Source organism: Ictalurus furcatus, chromosome 6 (assembly GCF_023375685.1).
Source record: "Ictalurus furcatus strain D&B chromosome 6, Billie_1.0, whole genome shotgun sequence".
NCBI lineage: Eukaryota > Metazoa > Chordata > Actinopteri > Siluriformes > Ictaluridae > Ictalurus > Ictalurus furcatus.
In genome coordinates, this window is record NC_071260.1 from 27,162,088 (window position 1) to 27,186,149 (window position 24,062).

The 24,062-nt window shown below is 41.5% G+C and overlaps 1 protein-coding gene across 4 annotated transcripts in view; it reads left to right on the plus strand.

The window, feature by feature from the left end:
- si:ch211-45c16.2 (mitogen-activated protein kinase kinase kinase 13) overlaps positions 1–24,062 on the plus strand; it is a 54,684-nt gene that overhangs the window by 28,600 nt on the left and 2,022 nt on the right. For 2 of the 4 annotated variants that reach the window (XM_053627396.1, XM_053627395.1), the window contains 13 exons: positions 9,933–10,596; positions 12,056–12,239; positions 12,339–12,530; positions 13,621–13,779; positions 13,971–14,129; positions 15,054–15,162; positions 15,462–15,571; positions 15,680–15,796; positions 16,750–16,893; positions 17,344–17,989; positions 19,566–19,636; positions 19,920–20,211; positions 21,535–24,062. The exon at positions 21,535–24,062 is cut by the window's right edge and continues 2,022 nt beyond it. In XM_053627396.1, coding sequence (XP_053483371.1) covers positions 10,008–10,596; positions 12,056–12,239; positions 12,339–12,530; positions 13,621–13,779; positions 13,971–14,129; positions 15,054–15,162; positions 15,462–15,571; positions 15,680–15,796; positions 16,750–16,893; positions 17,344–17,989; positions 19,566–19,636; positions 19,920–20,211; positions 21,535–21,630 — 2,868 coding nt within the window. In that variant the 5' untranslated portion in view covers positions 9,933–10,007 and the 3' untranslated portion in view covers positions 21,631–24,062. Of the gene's footprint in view, positions 1–9,932; positions 10,597–12,055; positions 12,240–12,338; positions 12,531–13,620; positions 13,780–13,970; positions 14,130–15,053; positions 15,163–15,461; positions 15,572–15,679; positions 15,797–16,749; positions 16,894–17,343; positions 17,990–18,133; positions 19,637–19,919; positions 20,212–21,534 lie in introns of those variants that run through there. The other 2 variants (XR_008386172.1, XR_008386171.1) reach the window with 2 other exon arrangements.

Sequence of the window (24,062 nt, forward strand, 5' to 3'; positions counted from 1 at the left end):
ATCCACAGTGAGACCGCATTTTGGTCCAGGGAAAACGGAGCTTTTCGAAAACGCTCTCCCAAAACGACGTTTTTTCGATATAGTGTGGACTGAGAAAACAAAGATGTATTAAAAAACAATGATGTCATTTTTTTAGTCATGTGACCCATCATCTGAAAACAAACAAGATAGTGGATGTACTACAGTTGTTGTGCCTGCAATCCCGTTCGATAAAGATTGATGTCACTTTGTACACTTTTTAAATAAACGCCTGATGGAAATGACGCAGCCGAAACTTATTATGTTTTTACGCATGTGTAGTATAGGGATGTAAGCGTTTTCAGACGTTTCAGTGTTGATGAGCACGAGTTTGAAAACGCCGGAGTGTAGATTAAGAGTTTTAAAACGAAAATGCAGTTTTCAGATCTATCCGGATTAATATGGACATAGCCTCTGATCTGAACGCGTCTAATTTTGCTGATCCAAATTTCCCGTGACCGATTTCAGCTAGTGCAAGCACTGGTTTCTTTTTCTGCACAATTACAGTTTTCTCACGCTGCCAAAAAAGACGTTCAATGCCGTTTAATCACATACTTTTTAAACATCACATCTAGCGTATGCGCAGCGCGAGGGATGGAGGAAGTAAAATCAGCTGTCAGACCAGCAGTTTCATGTTTCTAGGACGTCTGTTATTAGGACTATATTCATGTGTAAAATATTTAACTCTGAACGAGCCTCTCGCAGTCATACAATAACAATAACATTGGTACAGAAATGAAAAGGACAGCACAACTAAATTTCTTTTTTTTTTTTTTTTTTTTTTTTTTTTTGGAATAGTAAAACACCTGCCACAATAAAGTTCTAACATTTTAAACCTATTAGGCTAGGTAATAAATAAAAGAAAAGAAATACATGTGAAAAAATTAGCAAATTCTTAAAACCCCACGTGTCTACTTTCATATGAGCCCTTAACCACTACTGCGAAGTGTGACATCATAAATTTAATTCAGTGCTGAACACAGGCACACCCAAAACAGGCAAAAATCCAAAAAATTGACCTCTAGTAAAAAAACAAACAAAAAAACAGCTTTTTTCCATGTGGAAATTGTGATTGGAATTCATTTTAGATTTGCTCTGATCTGTTTTTCCACATACCTTCACAATCCTGATTCAGTGTGTACATTGTTGTTGTACACGAGTAGAAACAATGGTTTTACCAAGATCACGGAATAACCGGTGTGTGTAGTGCAGTGGGCGATGGGATTCGGAACGGGCAGCGTGGGCTAGAGTTAGAGCATTGAGATGCGTCACACCACCATTGGGAGGAGAAAAAAACAACTACAGCAAAAAAAATCCTGTTCTTATAGTCCAGACATGAGACACGCTTGTTTCAGTTGCCCAGGCAAGTGATTAGTCCACCCCTGGTACATAAAACATCCCACTCTTATGAGACATGCTAATCAGACAAGAGAAGTTTGAGTGTTTTTAACTAAAGTCTCAGTTGAGAGTGTTTTTTATTTTATTTTATTTTTTTATAATTCCTGCTGAGTGAGCTAGATACACTGTGGGCAGATGAAGTGAGGAGGCTGCAGGGACTGGGCTTGTAGAAAAGCACTTAATGATGACTTGTAGTGTGAATGAGGTGATGATGGTGCTCAGGTGCTGTGGGAGGCTGCCACAGCTAATTGGCGTCGTGAATCACACTGAGCGATTGAGCGATTTTTTTTGTCAGCGTCTCGGCGTGGGACCAGCGCAGGGACAGACTGGAGCTGGAACTCTCAGCAGGGGGATCTGATCGATTTTGGGAATGTAAGAGGAGAGAGTTCAGTGGGATCAGGCGGTGTCTGGAAAAAATGGACAGGGAATCTGAGACTGTGTGTGTGTGTGTGTGTGTGTGTGTGTGTGTGTGTGTGTCAGACCGACAGAAAGAGGGTGCATGGCTCTTTGTCAGAGGCTAAATTGGCTCTTTGTTGCATTTCTCCAGCTGGTCCCTCTGGAGCGTACACCCTACCCCATCCCCTGGACCCTCCTGCCTCTCCTAAAGACTGCCCCCCAGGCCTGTAGCTAATGAGGCCTAGAGTTATGGGGACACAGATGCTGAGTGTGTTTGGCTGTGGGTGTGGTTGTGTGTTTATGCCACACAGTAGACTGATGGGAGCATATGCTTCTCCTGGAGTGTGTTTGCTTGAAGAAGATGGCTTATTTAGGCTAATTTCAGTAAGTATGAGCTATATGCTGAAGCTATTCTAGTATATGCGAACAATGGTATTTGTGTGTTTTTGCCTGGCACACGTTTGCCGAATGGCACAGATTGTAGGACCTTCTGTATCATTGGGATTAATTGTTCTTGTCTAATGTGTGTGTGTGTGTGTGTGTGTGTGTGTGTGTGTGTGTGTCTATTTATGGTGGGGATGAAGGAAGCCGATCCCCCGACCCCACCAGCTGCTCCTTCCATAGTGTTCATGTCCAATCCCTACTGAGTGGGGAAGTCTTGGTAAGCTTTCTTTGTAAGTGGCACAAAATCACAGCCAAACACACAATCAGTCCCTCCAGGAATGAACAACTTTGCGATCGCAGAAATGAATGCAAAATCAAGCAAACTCTGCAATATTCGGAGGAGCTTGCAATTTTTCAAAATTACCCCAGATTTTCTGCAGATTTGGGCCAAGACGCATCATGTGACATCACAACTCGCATTCAGTCAAAGCTCTCTTCGACTCAAGTGTGTCGAACATGAGTACAGCTAAAAGGTCTCCATTACCAACAATCATCACTGTGAAAGACTGTGCAAAACAATTTCATGCAACTGCAATTTTGCGCAAAAAAAGCACAAAAAACTTGAAGTTGCATCACAAATTTTGACTAAAGCCGCAGCAAAATCAAGCATTTTTGTACGCAACAATAGCAAAAAAAAAACTCCAAAATTTTGTACGAACTGATAAACTCAACAAAAAAGAAACATCCTCTCACATTCTACTGGTTTTATTTCTCTTCAAGAACTGAGACATAACCTGAACATTGAGCTTCACAGACATTTGATGAGCAGAAATGGAATAATGAGTCCCTGAACAAAGCGGGGGTCAATATTAAAAGTAAAAGTCAGTATCTGGTGTCCTCCAGCTGCTTTAAGTACTACAGTGCATCTCATCCTCATGGACTGCACCAGATTGGTCAGTTCTTGCTGTGAGATGTTCCTCCACTCTTCTGCCAAGGTATTTACAAGTTCTCGATCACGTCATGGAGGGACACACACTTACATGTAATTTTCCACTGCAAGGACGATCAGCTGTCCTTCCTGTCTACCTGTAGCACTGTCTTAGGCGTCTTACATTACAGACATTGCAGTTTATTGCTCTGGCCACATCTGCAGTCCTCATGCCTCCCTGCAGCAGGTCTATGGCATGTTCACACAGGTGAGCAGGCACCTTAGGCAACTTTCTTCTGGTGTTTTTCAGGGACAACTGTTTAAAAAAAAAAAAAATAATAAAAATAAAAAAAGAAGTAGTAAACTGTTAGTGTCTTAAGGACTGTTCCACAGGTGCATGTGCAATAATTGTTTATGGTTCATTGAACAAGCATGAAAAACATCATTTAAACCTTTTCCAATAAAGATCTGTAAAGCTTATTTGGACTTCACGGTTTCGGTTTTACATTTACGGTATTTGGCAGACGCCCTTATCCAGAGCGACTTACATTTATCTCATTTATACTTCTGAGCAGTTAAGGGCTCAAGGGCCCAATAGTGATAGCTTGGCAGTGATGGGGTTTGAACTCATGGCCTTCCAATCAGAAGCCCAACGTCTTAACCACTGAGCTACCACTGCTTTTTTGTAGCACCGGTTACGGTTACATTTTTTGCTTATTTATTTCTGTTAAATAATAACCTAAATATTAAACAAAAAAAAATGAATGAATAAATAAGCAAGAAAATAAGTCATTAGAGGGGCATGCTGGCTTAGTGCTTAGCATGTTTGCTTTGCACCTCTGGGGATGGGGCTTTGATTCTCGCCTCTGCCCCGTGTGCATGGAGTTTGCATGTTCTCCCTGTGCTTCGGGGGTTTCCTCCGGTTTCCTCCCCCAGTCCAAAGACGTGCTTTCTGGACTGATTGGCATTTCCAAATTGTCTGTAGCGTGTGAATGTGTGTATGATTGCGCCCTGCATACCCCATATATACAAAATCATAAAACATTATACTAATAAACAAACAATTTCTAATCGAATTCAGTAGGACTTTATATGCTTTGGTTTGTGATGATCTGCAGCTTCGTGGTTTTTCTGTGGCTCCGTGGAATCCAACGGCTTCACGCGGGATTATAGGTTCAACTTTAATAAAGCACATTTTAATATTGCTTCCTTCTGTGAAGGCTAGAGCTGTTTACCTTCCAGAGCTCAGCGCATGAATCAACTCCCCATAATTCTGCTTACTCATTACTTTCCATGTCTCTTTCATTTTAGTTTTCATTTTTCTGTCCATTTGCATTTCTCTTTATGTCTGTCTCTCTCACTCTGTTCTTCTCCCTATTCATTCTCATCACTTCTGTCTCCATCAGTGATCTATGGACAGAACATCACCCTACATACTGTATCTATCTCTCTCTCTCTCTCTCTCTCTCTCTCTCTCTCTCTCTCTCTGGGTGTGTGAGAGAGAGAGTTTTGGTCATGCAATCCTGCCCATCAGCAATGTTCACCGGTCAGAACCAGGTCCAAGTGGCGTGTAAATTAGCCGGCTGGGTCAGGCCCTGTGCCGATAAGGTACAGACATTATTTATGGAAGGCCAGACATCCAAACCCATGAATAATTTACAGCGCAGATTGAGGAGGCTTCTGTTAACATGGAGCATGAGCAAGCATTTAAAACCTGTCTGTCAGCACAAAAACCAGCCAAATCCAACACTGGATCCAGTCTCGTTCCGGTTCCCCAAAATCTCATACCACTTTCATATTTGTCTGTTGAAGTGATAGGCTCCTGTTTTATAGTGAGTTTTATAGTGAGGCATGCATTAGTTAAAATTGTCTTCAGACACACGTAGGCCAAAGAATGTCGATGACGTGTGTAATTTGAGGTTTATAAATACTGGATGCTCCTGCACATGCTTTGTTTTTGGTCATAATAATCCTGTGCTACAGTATCCAGGCTAATGTTTTGGCCTGCCACAGTTGAAAATAAATCGTTAGTTAAAGGTTGTTGTACAAACAATTGTTTGACTTTTCTGTTGACTTTCTGCTCCTCTCTTGCTGCGTTTATCCCTTGTAAGTTGACTTGCATAAAACTATCCAACTTATACATATTCCTGCCTCACACCCAGTGTTCCCAGGATCCAGTGTGATCCTGATCAGGATAAAGTGCTTACTCCGAGTGAGTCGAGTGAGTGAATACTTTATGTCCAAATTATGAAAGATGTGTAAGTAAATCTAAATGTCCATCTGCCTTTTAGACATGACACGTACATTATAAATAGTGTATTCCCCCCCACCCCCAACATTACATTACAGCCTTGCTATAAAATGAATGACCACCTTCTCCATCATCAATCTTTAAAATGACTCCATAATGTATACAAATAACATAAGTTTTTTTAAATTAATAAAAATACCTGATGTATTCTAACTCCTTGCTGTGGCACTTGATTTTTAATACAGTTACAACTAGGGATGCACGATATTGAAGGAAAATGCAATATGCGTTTACTTGTTAAATAATGAATAACTAAGCAACGTGCATGTTCCATGGTGGGTTTTGTTTTTTGTTTTTTTGGAGGAAAAGAAAGCATCCTCTGCTGTCTGTGTTGCCCTAAAACTTTGACTTTTCATAACTTTTTGAAGTTTGTTTTCTCAAGCCATTGTGATATGCATGTCGCGATTTGTGCATTTGTGATATTTCGAAATATTTTGCAACACTATTTATAACTTTGGGAATACTTGTTTGTGTTTTCATTATCGAGTATTCTTCGCAGATGTGGTGGGAAAAAATACGAATATATTTTAGGAGTAAAACTGTACAGTAACATGAAGTTGAAAACAGTAAAAGGATGTGAATATTTTCTGAATGCACTGTATGTGAAACTTGGTCCTGCGATGCACAAATAGATGAAGCTGTAATGAATGTATGAAAGTAGAAAAAATATTTTAGAACATTTACAAAAAATATATATATTTTTTAAACAGAGCAGGCTGTAAATTATTTAACATCTATGCTAGTTTAAGTTGCTTTAAGTACATACTGTATATAAAAAGAAAAGTTCAATGCCCATAATAACTTGTTTGGAAGTTGGGATGCACCAGTTTAATACAGTCATGCCATGAAAATGTCTAGTTTCTACTGGCATGATACAGATCTCGTATCGAACGTGAGAAAGAACTTGGCTTCGAGCGCAGATGTTTCACGTAAAATGGCACAGCGTCAGCTCGAGTACTAAAAGGATGTGCGTGTCAGATCTACGTCGGATATGGGCTGATCTCAGTGTTGTATCGAAAATGGAAAAAGTGTAATCTGTACATTCCCAGCAGTGTTAGAAGTGTGTCTTACTGCATTGGAGGTGTGTGTGTGTGTGTGTGTGTGTGTGTGTGTGTGTGTGTGTGTGTGTGTGTGTGTGTGTGTGTGTGTGTGTGTGTGTGTGTGTGTGTGTGTGTGTGTGTGTGTGTGTGTGTGTGTGTGTGTGTGTGTGTGTGTGTGTGTGTGTGTGTGTGTGTGTGTGTGTGTGTGTGTGTGTGTGTGTGTGTGTCTCTCTCGCAGGGCTTCGGATAATTCACCCAGGCTGTAATGCAGCTCGGAGGATCTGCACTGGCCCCAGGGTGGAATTACACACACACAGAGGAAAGGATTTCTGAGTTACCTGAGAGAGAGCGAGCTCTGGTTGCGTCCTGCACTCTCAGTTGTGTGCTGAGAGCTTGAGAGCTGAGCTTGCATTATTGATGCCTTCAACTGGTCCATCACTCACACCCACTGATCAGGTTACACACACACCATTGTGCCTCTCCCCATCACTACCAACTAAGTGTGTGTGTGTGTGTGAAAGGAAAGAGTTCTATCCAGTTACTACCCTATGCAGATTAATGCTACTGGAAACAGAGAACCTATTCTTCTGGGAAAAGGAGAGACAGTTCACTCACCTTGCACATGTGCATGCATGCATGTGTGTGTGTGTGTGTGAGAGAATTTGGGAATGTGTGTGCGATCGTGTGCAGTTCATAGGTCCTGCTCTGATTGCACTACTCAAACAAAAGGACAGGGCAGTTTATCTCTTTGGCACAACTCTTTCCACTCCCCTTGCCTCTCCTATGTTCGGGTGCGATAGACGTCGCTCTGTGCGGTCACGTGCTTCTTGCCGTGGCCTCGTTTCACAAGCTCGCCCATCAGGACATGGCCTCATTAGCTCTGTCTCCCACGGAGCTTCATATTTTGCTTTAGACAACCTTCTACATACCTGATTAGTATGAACGTTTCATCTAAGCCCATACTTACTGGATTAAACATTAAAAACATTGCAAAACTTTCCTTTGTCCAGAATTGAGATGAGTTGCTACGGATGGATTAGTTTTACGGTGAATAAACTTGGTCTAGAAACTGACATTGTGTCACGTCACTGCTTGTACTGATCTGTTGACCATCATGTGCAGGACTGTCAGTGTGTGTGTGTGTGTTATAATATAATATATATATATATATATATATATATATATATATATATATATATATATATATATATATATATATATATATATATATATTTTATTACAATACACGCAGACGAAAGCAAAATCCGGTGCCGCTCTGTTGTCAGTCCCTTCAGGATTTTGCGATCAAAGAAATTAAAGCAATATTCGGAGGAGCTTGCAACTTTTCTTTTTTTCCCCCTTTTTTTATTTCAGCTCAAACAAACAATCTCCAGTTTCATTCCTGCTGAACATAATTTACCGCAGATTTTCCACAGATTTGGGCCAAGACAGATTATGTGACCTCATCACAATGCGCATTCAGCCAAAGCCCTCTTCAATACATGTGCGTCGAACAGGAGTACAGCTGAAAGTCTCAGTTCATCACTGCGAAAGACCGTAAAAAAACTATTTCGTGCGCAAAAAAACTCAATATAGTATGAGTTTTTGCATCGCAATTATTCTGCAACAAAATCAAGCATTTATGACCGCAACAATCACAAAAAAAAACCTCCTGCGAAATCCTTTATGGTCTGTGTTATGCTGTGGAGGCATTTCAATTAACTTCTTCACTTACTGCAAATCAATCCAGCGATCTTCTGACTGATCAGCTTTATCCCATGATAAAACATTTGTCATCATGGGGGTGTTTTTCTTTTGTTTGTTTGTTTTTTTGTTTGTTTTTTTGTTTGTTTGTTTTTTTGTTTGTTTGTTTGTCCCAGAATGATTCCGCCCCATCCACACGGCTCAAGGGCTCACTGAATGATTTGATGAGGTTGAAATGAGGTAAATTACACGCTAGGGCCTTCACAATCATCAGATCTCAACCCAAACAAACAAACAAGGAGGATTACTAGACAGCGCTCTTCAACATCATTATCAAAGCACCAACTGAGGTCATATCTTTTGGAAGGACGATATAGAGTTAATACATCCAATCCAGTTCCAGAGAAGTGTAGAATTATTTTATGGATATTGGCATTTTCCTCACTGTGCCTGGGAAGAAAAATACCCTTGCACATACTTCCAGGTTGTTTTCAACTTCTTTATTACTAATCCCATACTATTATTTATTATACCTGACCTCATTTTATGATCGTGAACAAACTTTGATTTCATTTGGGATTCTGTAATCTTCACTATGCACATGTCAGGAGTAAGGGAATTTGACCTCCTAAATGTTCAGGGAAATTCCGTAAGCATTTCTAAGGGTGCCAATAATTGTGGCATTTGTATTTATTTTCTTGCTTCAATTAAAGGTTAGATTTGTCTCATATTTTCACTGTGAGATTAAGCTACACATTTTTAAACCAGTTTACCCCCCTTTTTGCCAAGGGTGCCAATAATTCTGGAGCCTAATGTATATGAAGTACAGAGGCACATAGTTAATTGTTGCTGTAATCTCATACCAGCAATGCAATCTCCTTTATGTATGTGCTTTTCTCTTGTTCTAGATAGAAATGTTCCTTTAAGATGGACTTTAGCCTGATTGTACACGACAGCAGGAGGTGTGTTATAATCAGTGTTGCTGTGTTCTACAGCTGCAACTCCTGTTGTTTAATAATAACTCAGGAGGTTGATGATAAAACCCATACGTTGGCTGGGAACATGGCAGCTGTGGGGGTGTTCTCCGCCTCCATCCTCTTGGCCCAGCCTACATCCACTTTAAGTGCACTGCTCATGGGTTTACCTTGGGGTTTATTTCACTGTCAATGAGACCAAAATAAGCTTGCTTCTGGGAACCTACGTCTTGTGTAAACCACAGAAGCTGATAATGTAGTGCGGGTGTGTGTTTCTGTGTTGGACTGCTGGTTGGACGGTGTGCGCCAGATGTTTAGCCCCTCATTCGCATGGCTGCTTAATCCCTGTGCTGCAGCGAGGAAACCAGCCAAGCATAGATTCGAACAAACACTTCCTGAACTCTCCCTGTTACCTCTTTCAGGTTTAAAAAGAATCATCATTTAATATAAGCTCTTCTAATCCCGTAGACCACGGGTATGAGAAAACACTGGAGATTAAACTGGTTCTGTGTACAAAATAATATCTTATTCCCTAGTCCCTAAAAGTGCACCATCACTGCTGTGCATCCTCTAGGCTATATTGTTTGGACACTAACCCTTTGCAGTGCATTTTGGGATTTCAGGAGTGTAATGGACAATCTACATTGTGAGAAAAGATTTATAAAATGGTGAAATTCCTTGAATAAAATGCACTATGTAGTTAAAAGGATTCTCTCTCTCTCTCTCTCTCTCTCTCTCTCTCTCTCTCTCTCTCTCTCTCTCTCTGTGTGTGTGTTTAGGTCTCCTGATCTCAAGCCAGAGTTTCCATTATTAAAGCCTCTTAGCCTACCCTCTCTGTTATCGGGCAGCTGCCCATGCACATGCACGGCACCATGGGTAGCTCCCCAGAGGTGCTGTCCTGGACCTCTTGCCCCAGCCTGCTGGTGGGAAAGCTCAAAGAAGAGCTCAAGCTCACTGTGGTGGGAGACGCGCTGAAGAAAGCCAATACCAACAGTTCCCCTTCTCCCCAAGCCCCACCACCTGCCCCTCCTCCACAGATCATCACAGACCTGGCTCCGCCTACCAGCCTCCCCGTGCCCCTGCAGCCAGGCCGAGATGACGACCTGGGCGTGAGCGGCAGCAGTCCGCCCTGCACGGCGCTCAGCGAGGACTCGAGCCGAGAGCAAGGCCACTTTGAGAACAGCGTGCTGCAGCTGCAGGAGCATGAAGAGGAACACAACGCTGAGCATGACGAGCACGGTTCCTGCGGGGAAGAAGGCAACGAGGACGGAGGCTGTAACATGGAGCACGCTGACCAGCATCATCATGATGACATCAAACTTCAGTTTCACCGAGCTAACACGGGCGGAGGCGGCTTCCTGGAAGGCTTGTTCGGCTGCTTAAAGCCTGTGTGGAATATCATAGGGAAGACATACTCGACAGATTACAAGCTTCAGCAGCAAGGTGACTGCGTGTTTTTAGTGTTTGCAATCATTACTCGCGCACCAATTATAGAGATCGCTGTTCAGATTTTTTAACGCATCTTTTTCGTACTGCCGCGAAGTCAAATAGTTGCAGATTGTTTGGCGTCTCAGCATTGACTCTGCAGCCAGTCGGTAGATCCTCAGAGGATGGTGTGGTACCTGGAAACTCATAGCTGCGAAACTCACATGCTCAGATTGCTGGCTTGATAACTTGGGTATTGTTAGTCATGCTATATTGAAACAATTTTGGTTACATTGAAATAAATTTCAGGAAATGCCAATATAAATCCTAGTTCTGTCTATGGCTGGGCGATATATCGATATAATATTGATATTGTGATAAATGATTAAGCGATACACTTTTCTGAGATATCATTGGTATGGTGATGGTTTTTTTTTCTGTAACATTTTTAATAATTCCAAGTTAAATGATACTGAACGGATGCCACTGATTTGACTTTGTCTTTTTTTTTTTTGTTTTTTTTTGTTTTTTTTTTTACATGTAATCTTTTGTCTTTGTAGGCATTAAAGAACAGTATCATCAAACTCAGTTTAAAGGTTTTTTTTTTGTTGTTGATTTTACTACTGTTTTGCAGACAGTTAGCTAAATTTATATGTTGTTGTTGTAGAAATGTCCTCAAGTATTGTGATATGATGTTTTTGTCATATCGCCCAGCACTAGTTGTGTATATACAAACTAGCATACAAACAATTAATTAGCTGGCTATGTTAGCAGATGTTAGCGATATTGGGCAATGAGGCATAGTTATGTAAGCATAGAAAATTGTTTCATCGTTGATGTGGTGAGGTTTTGTGTAAGGATATATTTATTTAGCGTTTATGGAAGGAGTCTCCAGTGCCAGCACTTTGTAATGGTCAGTAAGACTTCAGCCACGGGAAAGTCTTCTGATTTTGTGCTTTCCGGTTTCTTGTTAACATGTAAAGCTTTGTTTTTTGTCTTATTAACTTCAAGAGAGAACAAATAAGAGAGGCTGGTGAGGGAACAGCTGTTTTGTGGCTGCTGTAAAGTAAGTGATAACAGGAACTAAGTTGTCTCGTGGAAAGCACTTCTGTAAGTCGCTATAGATAAGGGCGTATGCCAAATGCCATAAATGTAAATATAACTGTTGATTATTTTCCTATAATTGTATGCCCTGCCTTGTGCCTATTCCTTACACAATAGACACACTAGCCAGCCTAGATGGGGTAGTAAACGGGCTCCGTGTAATAGGGTCAGATGTGCTCTTGACTTTTTTTCCGTGTACTCTGCTTCCAGCAGTCTAATTGAAGCGGCTTGTCTGATTACAGTTTGCGTTTATATAGCAGCAAATGAAAGATCGCGTTTTCATTCACGCCGATGCGATGACCTAGAGTAACCAGCTGTTCATCGTTTTGATTGGTTGGATGTGTGCTAGCACTGTTTGTTGATCGGTTTGTAGATGTATGGGAGGTTCCATTCGAGGAGATTGCCGAGCTGCAGTGGTTGGGAAGTGGAGCTCAGGGCGCCGTCTTCCTGGGAAAATTCCACTCGGAAGAAGTGGCCATCAAGAAGGTCCGAGAGCAGAAAGAGACCGACATCAAACACCTCCGCAAACTGAAGCACCCAAACATCATCGGTTTCAAGTACGACCCACGAATGAGTTTTGCCTCTTTAAATAGCAATCATTTTTTAGAAATGCACATTTTCTGACTTGCGTGGGTTGCTTTTGTTGTTTTCTGCAGGGGCGTGTGCACACAGGCTCCATGTTACTGCATTATCATGGAGTACTGTGCTCAGGGGCAGCTGTATGAGGTACTCAGGGCTGGGAGGAAGATAACTCCCCGTCTCCTGGTGGACTGGGCATCGGGCATTGCTAGCGGCATGAACTACCTACACCTCCATAAGATCATCCACAGAGACCTCAAATCACCAAAGTAAGCTTCTCTTAGCACTTAATGGACCGCACCGCTTTAGTGCATAAAACGGCTCTCACGTGAAAGAATCGTCAAAGAGATGTCAATTATAGCAGCCTTATAGAGTGCTGCAGGGCTGGCGTGTTTTTGTAGGCCAACCCAGAAGTTAGCATCTCCCTGGTTCCCTCGACAAAAAGCCAACAGGGTTTTTCCATTGACTATTAGATTATTGCAGAAAATAAGCGCTGTGACCAGCAAACGATTCTGATTCTTACACGTTTAGTTCATCAAGATAATAATCACAAATGAACACAACTTATATATATATATATATATATATATATATATATATATATATATATATATATATATATATATATATATATATATATATATATATATATATATATATATATTTTTTTTTTTTTTTTCTTATGTATGTTTGAATGATTGTGTACAGTGTAAACCCCTGGTGTGTTTCTAATAAAAAATAATAATAAATAAATTGATTTATTGCACTTACCTCTTCTAGAATAGAGCACGAGTATAAACACAACGAGGCTGTAGTATATGGGTTTCCCGGTTCAGCGGGATGACTTGTAATGTCCCCGACAAACTCTGTAGTCCCGTTTAGCAATTTTCAAGACCCGTAAAAGCTTTAAAAACCCACGAGTGGGGTCACTGATGTATTTTATAATAAAAATGTGAAAATATCTTGAGCTTGTGTTCACCACAGACCATATTTCAGGCATTTAAACAAAAACTCATTCACAAAAATCCATGGATGATGGAACCGGGAGTGCAAAAATGTTAACTCCATTTAGTTTTTCGATTTAGTTTGTCAAACCAAAAAGTAGCTGAAAGTAATATTTATTTTATTGAAGGCAGTTTTATGGGAAATTTGTCAAAATTTAACTGTGTAAGTCGAACTGGAAGCTCGCGCGTGAGAGCGAGATGTTCAGCTTGTGATTTGGAATGTTGTAAATACCAACAGCATTATTAATGAACCGTAAACGTCAGTAGAGTTTGACCTTGTCGTTTCTGTAGTTATTCAAGGATTTAAAAACTAATAAAACATTGATCTAAATCCATGGGTTCGTCCTCTCTTTAGCGTGTTAGTCACTCATAACGATGCTGTGAAGATTTCCGACTTTGGGACATCCAAAGAGCTGAGTGATAAGAGCACTAAGATGTCATTTGCTGGTACGGTGGCCTGGATGGCTCCCGAGGTGATCCGCAACGAGCCTGTATCTGAGAAGGTAGACATCTGGTAAGTGTCCCTGAATGCCATGCATTAAGAAATTCAGTGCTTACATTATTTCTGCCTCGCCGAGCTGACCTTGTTTACATAACAGCAATTTTTTTTCCACATAGCCCATTAGTGCCATGTAATCAGCTGATGTTATGTAAGCTCTCAAGTCCTTGGAATGTAAGTGTAAATGTTTCCTGTTTACTCTCTAGGTCATTTGGTGTGGTGTTATGGGAGCTCCTGACCGGAGAGGTTCCCTATAAAGATGTGGACTCCTCTGCTATTATCTGGGGCGTAGGGAGTAACAGTCTGCACCTTCCTGTGCCCTCGACCTGCCCCGACGGCTTCAAAATCCTCATGAGGCAGACATGGTGACTGCAGCTCCTCTGATCAAATCGTATTGATTGATTTCTCATCGATTTTTCACTCTCCCTCTTTTTTTTCATCTTATATATATTAGTTTTTGCATGAATACGATTCTTTCTTTCAAGCCTTCTGTGTAATCGAACACAATGTTAAAAGCACTAGTGAAAAATAGTTACTGCTACACAAATCCTGCGTCCCAATTCACATACTAATCCGCACTAAATAGTATTCAAGATGAGAACAAGTGTGCCCGAATCGTAGTATTATCCCAAAGGTACCCGGATGCTCGTCTGCTTCCGCTAGATTTTAGAAATGTGTGGATAGATGGACACTTTTTTTTTTTTTTTTTTTTTCTTCTTTTTTTCAGCTAATATTTCCCACATCTCCTTGCATGCAGGAGGAGGAGTTTTGTGGCCGCTTATTTCGGCGAATCCAAGGATGTATTTTAGAGAGGTGTAAATGAATGAAATCTGGAAAAATAAATCAAAGGAATGGTAAATTAAACTATATCGTATAGATTATATACGGAATAATGAATGAAGAAAAGCTGAAACGCGACGAGGAGTTTGTTTACGGTGATTGTGTTCTCTCTTCCTGGCAACAAAGTTCTCTTACATTACATGACGTGTTAGTATGTCCCAGTCCTTGCGTAGACTTTTGGTGCACACTCCAAAGTATGCACTTTTTCCTCACAAACTGAGTATGTAATTTTAGTGCATAGTATAAGTAGTATAAGCGAATTGGGGTGCAGGGAAACACTTAGGCATGTTACTTACTATCTTATTGAGAATTTGAACTGAGGCAACAGACATGCGAACACTTCCTTCAGTAATTATACAGTTACATTATTTGCATGTTGCAAATCTGATGGATATTAAACCAATGAATAGTGAAAGTGTGTCCTTATAATTCTCGCTTCCTGTCTACAGGCAGGGTAAGCCCAGAAACAGGCCATCATTCAGACAGATCCTGCTGCACCTGGACATCGCCTCTGCAGATGTGCTGGGAGCCCCCCAGGAGACGTATTTTAAATCTCAGGTTTGTCTTTTTAAATATCAACAGTGCATGTACAGCTTAGATTGCCAGGATGAAGAGCTGGAGTTTAAGATGTAGAGTTAGGTACTGGCACAGCAGGTAGCATTGCTGCCTCACAGCTCCAGGATAACAAGTCCTGAGCTCAGGTTTCTCTTTGTGTGGAGTTTCATATGTTCTTACCGGGCCTGTGCAAGTTTCCTCTGGGTTCCTAGGTTTCCTCCTACCTACCAAAAGCACGCCAAAGTAATTTAGTTGACTAGTTGCTCGACAGTAACATGCCTATGTTTGCACGCGCTTATCAGGCGGAGTGGAGAGAGGAAGTGAAGAAGCACTTCGAGAAGATTAAAAGTGAAGGAACGTGCATCCACCGCTTGGACGAGGAACTTATACGGCGCCGAAGAGATGAACTCAGGTTGGCCACTGACCCTGCTGATACTAAATACTCAGTGATTTGTGAAGTGCCACCTTGCCAAGACTCTCTCCAACCCTGTCTTGTGGTATATTCTTCTTGCTCTCTTAGGCATGCACTGGACATTCGAGAGCATTATGAGAGGAAGCTAGAGAGGGCTAACAACCTGTACATGGAGCTGAGTGCAATCATGCTGCAGCTAGAAGTGCGAGAGAAAGAGCTCATGAAGTAAGCACACCTCACCAACTCGGCATCTCACTGTTTTAGCTAGAAATCTCGAACATCAGCAACGCTCAGTTTAAATCTATAACTGTAACCTAGCGATTAGAGATTGGCACCGGTGTTCAAAAGTTCAATCGAAAGCCTGCTAATTTTTATTTCTTTTTTTAAAATCTAACAGACAACAGTTGAAGACAAGGAGGCAAGACGCGCTTACAAACATCCATTTTGTTATTGTAGGAATTACGATAAATTTACATAAACTCGACAATGTGAGCACGTTAAAGCATCACATGGATCAACCACTAACCCAAAGCCATTTCTTGTACAGACTAATGTGTGGAAATAAATTAGCATGCTGTAATAAACAAACAAACAAATATCACAGAACTTGATATGGATAAAGTGACTCCATGTAAAAATATTTCCATGTTTCCCATGTAAAATTGAACACTCATCATTATAGGCCTATTGTGTTGTTTTTTTTTTTGTTTGTTTGTTTTTAATTGTGCAAACACAGATTACTTTTTACTTTCCAGATCTAACCTACATACTTTTTAGTACCTTGGGAAAGAAAAAATATAACAGTAAAATTCTACTTCTTGAGCTGAATATTCTTGCCACATGTGTGTTCAAAATTCATTTTAGGTTTAATAACTAGGAGATTAAATACAAGTGCATAAATCTCAAGTGTGGCCTGTGCTGTCCCAGAGTCCAGACGTCTCAGTGCAATTCTAAATTAAATTAATCTCCTTACACATCATTCCCAGCTTAGCCTCATCTCAGACATACCCTTAATAAGACTGTTTTTTATTAATATTATTATTATTATTATTCCCTAGGATTGCAAATCTTCACCTTTCTGCAGCTATCGTTAGCTTTGTCTTTAAAAACAGTAGCTGTGTTTGTAAATGTTATTCTAAATTACTAGCCCTGATTCACTGTGCCCCTGTTTCGTGCAGAAGGGAGCAAGCCGTGGAGAAAAAATACCCCGGCACGTACAAACGCCACGTGGTGCGACCCATCGTCCGACCCAACGCCGTCGAGAAGCTCATCAGGAAGAAGGGCAGCATGAACCACAAACCTGGCACTCAGACTCCCAAGAGGTAGCTATTATGCGGTGTATTTGTTTAAGTCAGTTTGGAAAATTGCTTTCTGCACACAGTGCTTCAAAACTGGATAGGTCGGGCAAAGTAATCATGCGGTTTGTAATCATGCGGTTTTAGTGCTGTCTGCTGTCTCTGAGGTGAAATGCAATTACGATGGGGGTAAAAAAAACTGACAGGCCCTCGCCTTCCCACTACCTGACACTGCCCTTTTGGTGAAACTGTGTAGGCCTTGTGAGTCGCCTAATATAAAGACACTAGGGAGAATCATTGTACTGTATTCTTATACATTTTTAAGATGACCTATTTAAAATAATATTGAAAAGGTATAGAAACACTGCAGACTGCATCTTTTAAATTTTGTCTCTCTCTGAATGGTTATAATACCATATACTTATCATCTTAGGTTTTAATGTATCACTGCTCGATCATGTGTTGCCTCCTCTGTAGGCCTGATCTGCTGCGCTCTGATGGAATCTCCAGTGTGGAGTCTTTCCCAGTGTCCTCTCCTCTCTCAGGCAGCCCAAGGGTTTCCACTCCTCCCGGGAAAGCACGCTACCGCAGCAAACAACGCCACCGCCGCACCAACAGCAAGGGCAGCCACAACGAGTTTCCTGGGGTCTTGAAGCCCATCGTCAACATGGATGAGGAACAGCAACCACTGCAGCCTCAGCAATACCATTATAACCATCATCACCACCCTCATCAGCTACCACCTGAGAGTCCTCTGCTCCCTTTGCAGAGGCGAGACAACGCAGCAGCCACATGCGCCAACGAGCTGCGCTACTTCGGGCCTGCCGCGGCATTACGCAGCCCTCACTCTGAGCACCTTCAGCGCTCCAGCCCTGACCTCATCAACACTACTCTGGAGGCCGACGCACGGAAGCACGCGGCTACAGGGCCGGCTGCGCTCTGCCCCTGCTGCCAGGGTCATCCACTGCCTGGGTGCTTGCGGTGCCAGGACATGTTGCCTGACTGCTCTCTGGTCAGTACACGTGAGGGTCTAGGCAGAGAGGGTATGGAGGGACAGCAACAGCCAGAGCAAGATGGTTCTCCACAGAACGGCCTCTCGCGCACCCTCAGAACCCTCAGCAAGGTGAGCCAGCTGTGTGTAATGTGTATAATGGTAATGGTGTGATATGAATATAACTGTCATGCTGAACGGTAGCTTACATGCACCAAAGGTTTGTGGACACCTGACCATCACACCCATAAGAGCTTTTTGAACATCCCATTCCAGATTTACTCTGCCTTTGCTGTTATAATAACTTCCACTCTTCTGGGAAGGCTTTCCAGTAGATTTTGGAGCGTGGCTGTGGGGATTTGTGCTACAAGAGCATTAGTGAGGTCGGGCGAGGAGGCCTGGTGCACAGTCAGCGGTCCGGATCATCCCAATGGTGTTCAGTGGGGTTGAGGTCAGGGCTCTGTGCAGGACACTCGAGTTCTTCCACTCCTGCCTTGGCAAATCATGTCTTCCTGGAGCTTGCTTTGTGCACAGGGACACAATCATGCTGGAACAGCTTTGGGTCTCTTATTTCCAGTGAAAAGAAAATGTAATGTTACAGCACACAAAGACATACTATATAATCGTTCGATATAACTGGGCTGTACTGATTTCGAAACAGAAACAACATACTTATAAGTGGCTTGTTTCTTTAATTTAGGGGTAATCCATGGCTAGGTGTGCATTACCTGATTTTAATGCATGATGTGGAGGAAAAGAACCTCCTCGGAGTGCATTAACATCCTGTAAACGCACACCTAGCTGTGGATTTATCCCGCTTATACCATATTCACTTGCCGGCATTGACAAGTTAAAGCTGGAATTGATAATTGCAGCACAAAATTTAACTGGATAAACCCGCTCTAAATCATCCACAGAGATAAAGTAGTGTGATAAGATTACATTAATTTGAATTAAATTTTATAAATAATTATTAGAATGAGAGAGAGAATTACCTGCATCTGTCCCGCATCTCTACTAATAATAAAGCTGTGAGTTTAACTACTGTATGGAACTGTAACTGTATGTTACTATGGTTACAGTTGTTTATAGGCAGCGCATTAATTTAGAACTGAGATTAAATTGACTGGAACTTCCTGTGCATTATATGGTTTTAATGCACACCTTCCAGCCAATCAGAATCAAGTATTCAGATAGACCATGGTATCAATACTTATAACTTTAAAGAAGCAAAAAAAAAAATGCAATCTCACAATGCTTGTCTTTCAAACAATAGCAAAAATTAGCGACTTATGTTCCTTGTCAAAAATTAGCGACTTAGAATCCCTACAATGCAACAGCCACGCGATAAACCTTACTCAAGCACTATTTGCGCACACACACACTTGATTAGCACCCCCTGGAACCCTGTAGTGTGTTGGCGGATATTCAAAATAGCATTACATTGAAGTTTCTTATAAAGAAACATCATCTGTGCGTTATCGTCGCGAATTACAGAGATGTTATGAATATTTAGTCCATGGAACCTTAAAATGAGTCCAGGTGTATATTTATGAGGTGTATTCCCTGCAGCCGTTACTGTTTCTTTCCTGTGTGTGTGAGAGGTTACGGTAAAGGATAATGTTATCTTGGTTAAGTGTGTGTGTGTGTGTGGGGGGGCGCAAGAGTGTAGGTGCAAGAGTGAGCTAACAGTCTGCTTCCTTGTCAGGCTGGGGATGACTCATCTGAGGAAGAGGAGGGAGAGGTTGACAGTGAAGTGGAGTTTCCACGGAGACAGAGGTGATTGGTTGCTCTGCATTTATTAATAATTGACGATCAGTATGCTGTTTATGAGCGCCGACTTGTCTTCTAGGCTGCATTAGAAACGCTGATGTAATTCTCATTGGTCAAGCCCATACAGTACATTTTTACGTGCAGTAAATAATATCACGTAAAAATATTAAAAAGCAGTACGATTGCGTTTTTTTATTTTTTCCATACAGATCTATGATTATGATTTAATGTGCCATTATAAACGATCGAATCCTGTAACGCTCACGTAACCTCTGTGTGACGTCTACAGGCCTCACCGCTGCATGAGCAGCTTTCAGTCGTACTCGACGTTCAGCTCGGAGAATCTGTCTGTGTCGGATGGGGAGGAGGGAAACACGAGCGAGCACTCGCACAGCGGACCTCTAGAGGCACTGAGCGCCAGTCAGGAGGAGCATCTGGACGAGCTGCTTTCACACACACCAGAGATCCCCATCGACATCTCCATGCAGTCTGACGGCCTCTCTGATAAAGAGTGCGCTGTGCGCCGGGTCAAGACTCAGATATCCCTGGGCAAGCTGTGTGCCGACGAACATAGTTATGAGGTTAGATACCTCTGCACCACTGTTTTAGCTTAATAGAGGATTCATATCTGTTCTGGAAAATGAGAATAAGGATCAGGTGTTCTGGAAATAATAGCGGTTCTGGAAAACATGTAAATGTTATGGAAAATGAGAACATAAATGATCAGCTGTTCTGGGGAAAAAAATATATAAAGAGACAATCCACTAATGCAAATTAGAGCAAGCTTGTACCTTGTTGCATTGTGTAATGTTATAAAAGTCATTATTTATGTAAGGAATAATACATGATGGGGCATGCTGTTATAGGAAACTAATCATGCTGGGGTGGTGTGATGCAGTCACCTCAAAGTTGTATATTTTCCAATAACAGCACAATTGTTCACCATCAATTTTTTTTTTCAAATTTATTAAAGAACATCACATTAATTTATTAATTTGTAATTAACACCTGCGAGAGTTTCTGTTATCACGTATGTTATAGCAGCTATAAAAAGCCGTTCCCTCGCCTCTTATTTATTTATTTTTACCCACCCCCCTTCCAATGAAGAATAAGAAATATCCATGAAGTGCTTTGTCCAGAAGCCTTTCCTGTTTTGGAAAACTTAAAGTTAACAGCTTTTCCACTGACTGTTTGCTCTGTCAGCAAAGCACTGGCACTGGAGACTCCTTCCAAAATACACGTTTTTTTTGTTTGTTTTTTTTAAACATTTGTGCAGCATTCCCCGTGCAAGTCTCTGTCTAACTTGTTACTTTAGAAGCAATAACAGATTAACACACGAGAATCAATATAAACCTGTGAAATTTGTCTTCTAGCCAGACCTACTGTCAGAGCAGCTGTTTTAAAGAATGAATCAACACCTTCTGACCAATCAGAATCAAGAATTCAGTAGCACGCTAATATAAAATGCAAATACTGGTCATTGATAAATAACTGTTTAGACTGTGTAAGCATCTCACACATTGGCACAGATGTTCTGCTTATCAGCTGTTAAATATCATTAGCTATTTTTGTGTGTTATTCATTCCCAGCTTGATGAAAAATATAATGCTATAAATGGAAGTGTAAGCTATTGTTTATGCAAGTCATGTACGTGACAGCTGTTGCTTAGAGTAAGTCATGGGAAAATAACCTGGAAAATTGTGTCTGGTAACCCTGTAAATATCTCCTTATCATTATGATTGTGCAGCAGATGCTAGATTATGACATGCTGAGAATAACAACACAGAAAATGCATTCAGACGCAGACATGTTTGTGTTTTCACATAATTAAATCTCCCTTTCCATCGCTCTCTCTTTCTCTCTCTCTCTCTCTCTCTCTCTCTCTCTGCGCCTCTTTCCCTCAGAATCCGCTGCACTTTTCGGACTGCGACTCCTCAGAAGCCGAGTGCTCCGACACCACCATCAGGAACAAGCAGCCGTGTGCTCCCTCTTCCTGGTGAGCTCCTCCCATGGTCCCACCTTCTGGGAGGAGAACCACCGCAATAACTGGGGCCTGCTGTAAAAGACCATGCCCCTTTGCTCATTCTGTCCCCGCCCTCAATCTCAAGCCCCACCCATCCGAGTAAGCTCAGGCAACTCTGGACTGACAATGTAGCTAGTGTAACATTCATAATTTATTTTTCTGCATTTGAAGCGAAGAAAACAAAACAAAAATCAGGAAGTCTTTTCAATTCTAGCCTAGAACAAAAGGATTAAAATGAGCGAGTGTGTTGGGTTGGAATAGAACAAAAATAGAACAAACTCTCAACCAGAAACTTGGTGATCAAGGTCTGTGTGTGTGTGTGTGTGTGTGTGTGTGTGTGGGTGAGAGAGAGAGAGTTGTTGTTGGTGGTGGAGAGTATAGTAAAGATGACTCTGATTAAACATGGGGCCCTTTAACAGAAACGCAAGCATCCACATCTGACCTTTTTTGGCCAAGAAGTAAAGACTCGCTAGCTACCTGGTAAAGCTTGAGTTTATAATAAATGAGACCCTGGGATTTCAGGGTCACTTCGGTTTGAGCACCAGCATGAACAGAACCTGTCTGTCCTCTCACTTTTATCATCTCTCCATTTCTTATTTCTAACGACACGAACCCATCCATGTGGAGTCTCAGCATGCCCGTTGGAGAACCAATCAGACTTTGCTGCCGAGTTTCTCAGACACACAGTGGAACATCAAAAGGACGCGTAACAGAATTTGTGTGAGAAATCCCTGAAATCAGTGTTGAAACTGGAGAAAACCAGTCCGTCCAGCTTTCCTCTCACCTCAGGCCTGACCTTGGATGGATTACGAGACCGGAAGACGACGACAACACGTTCCTTTTCACGTGCGGATCCGTGTCTAGACCCGGGTTTCTCAGAGAGCCTTGTACTCCTCTTCTTTAATCTCATCTCAGTTTTTTCCTTTATAATATTTAACGATTTGGTTGACGTGAAGATGCAGCAGCCCGTGAAATCCCTCAGGACTTGGCGTAATTTTGTTCCGTTTTTCTTCATGTATCTAGTGAGACTGAATGTCTAGTGCGAGGCACTTCGGAGCCACTCTAAAGGTTCAGCAATAATGCAGGTTCTGCTCAGGCTCAAGAGAATCTCGCTCAGGAGGACTGTCTAGCTGGCTGGACAGATGCACCGGCAAGATGTAGTGACGCAAGTTAGTTCTAGGAAAAGCCGCATTTTAAAAGGTGTCTAATTATTTTATTTTTTTTTGAGAGAGAGAGTTTTGTGTTGCTCCTAAATCACGTCCTGCATTCTGATGATTTCATGCTCAGGTTAAGTTGAATGCACAGTGCAGCTCTTTTCTTCAGCGTACTAGCCGTGGCACTCCACTAGGGGGAGACAGATCTGTGCGCTGTGTTTCTGTGACAGAAAATCAAGCAACATTGCTTTTAAATTCACGTATGTTTTATTAGGATTAGAACTAGTCGTTTAGATGCCCTACTAATAACCAGTTTTTACGTTCACAAAATGAGGGATGCTGCATCTTTTATCATTGATAGTATACTGCATTCATTACCCCTGTGTGTTTTTGATGTGTGTGTGTGTGTACGTGTGTATGGTTGTGTAAGTAGAGTTTAGACAGGATGGCCAGTTGAACTTTAAATGGATTAAGTCAGGTTAGACAGATAGCTGAGAGAGAGAGAGAGTGAGGGTTTCTATTTTATTTTCCTCATTTGACAGGGTTTGTTTGTATGTTAAAGTCTTACACGCAAATGCATTTGCAGTAAATGAACAAAACAAGACGTTCAACCCTGTTTACTTAATCCCGTTTGAGACAAATCTTATTTCCAGTTTGTGTTCTTCCGACCAGCACGATTCAGACCGGATGGAGAAAAAAAACCGATTCGAGTCTGAATGAGAAGGACTTGTGAAGCGTTGTCTTGTACTCAGTGAGCCAGGACTTACTTATGGACTTACTTATGGACACACACCAACCTCATTTCTCTTGTTTACGTGTTTCAAAAGCTTCTGTGATTTTTATTCCACAGAAATCAGACAGGTATTGAGAGTAAAGTACAATAATGTCTTTCCATCCTCAGCACTATAATGTTTTCTGTATAGTTATGATTATTTGTTGTGTTAATTTAATTTAATTTAATTCTCCTTCCTTTTCTTTTTGTAGCTGGCCTACACGGTCTTTGGATTAGTTTATTCTGGACTACTAGCAAGTTTAGAATCATGTTGGTTTTCCTAATCATATAGAGGATACCCCCAATTATTAATTTGTGATGTATTTCTGGAACGAGAGTGTTCAGCCTTTTTCTGAGTGAACAACTTTGTTCAAACTAGAGCTGGAAAGAGTTGAGACCCTGAAATCCTGTTTCACTCTGCTTCAGTATTTTGGATGTGGCTATCGTTGCTTTTAAGAGCGCCTGAGGAATAAAATCCTCCTC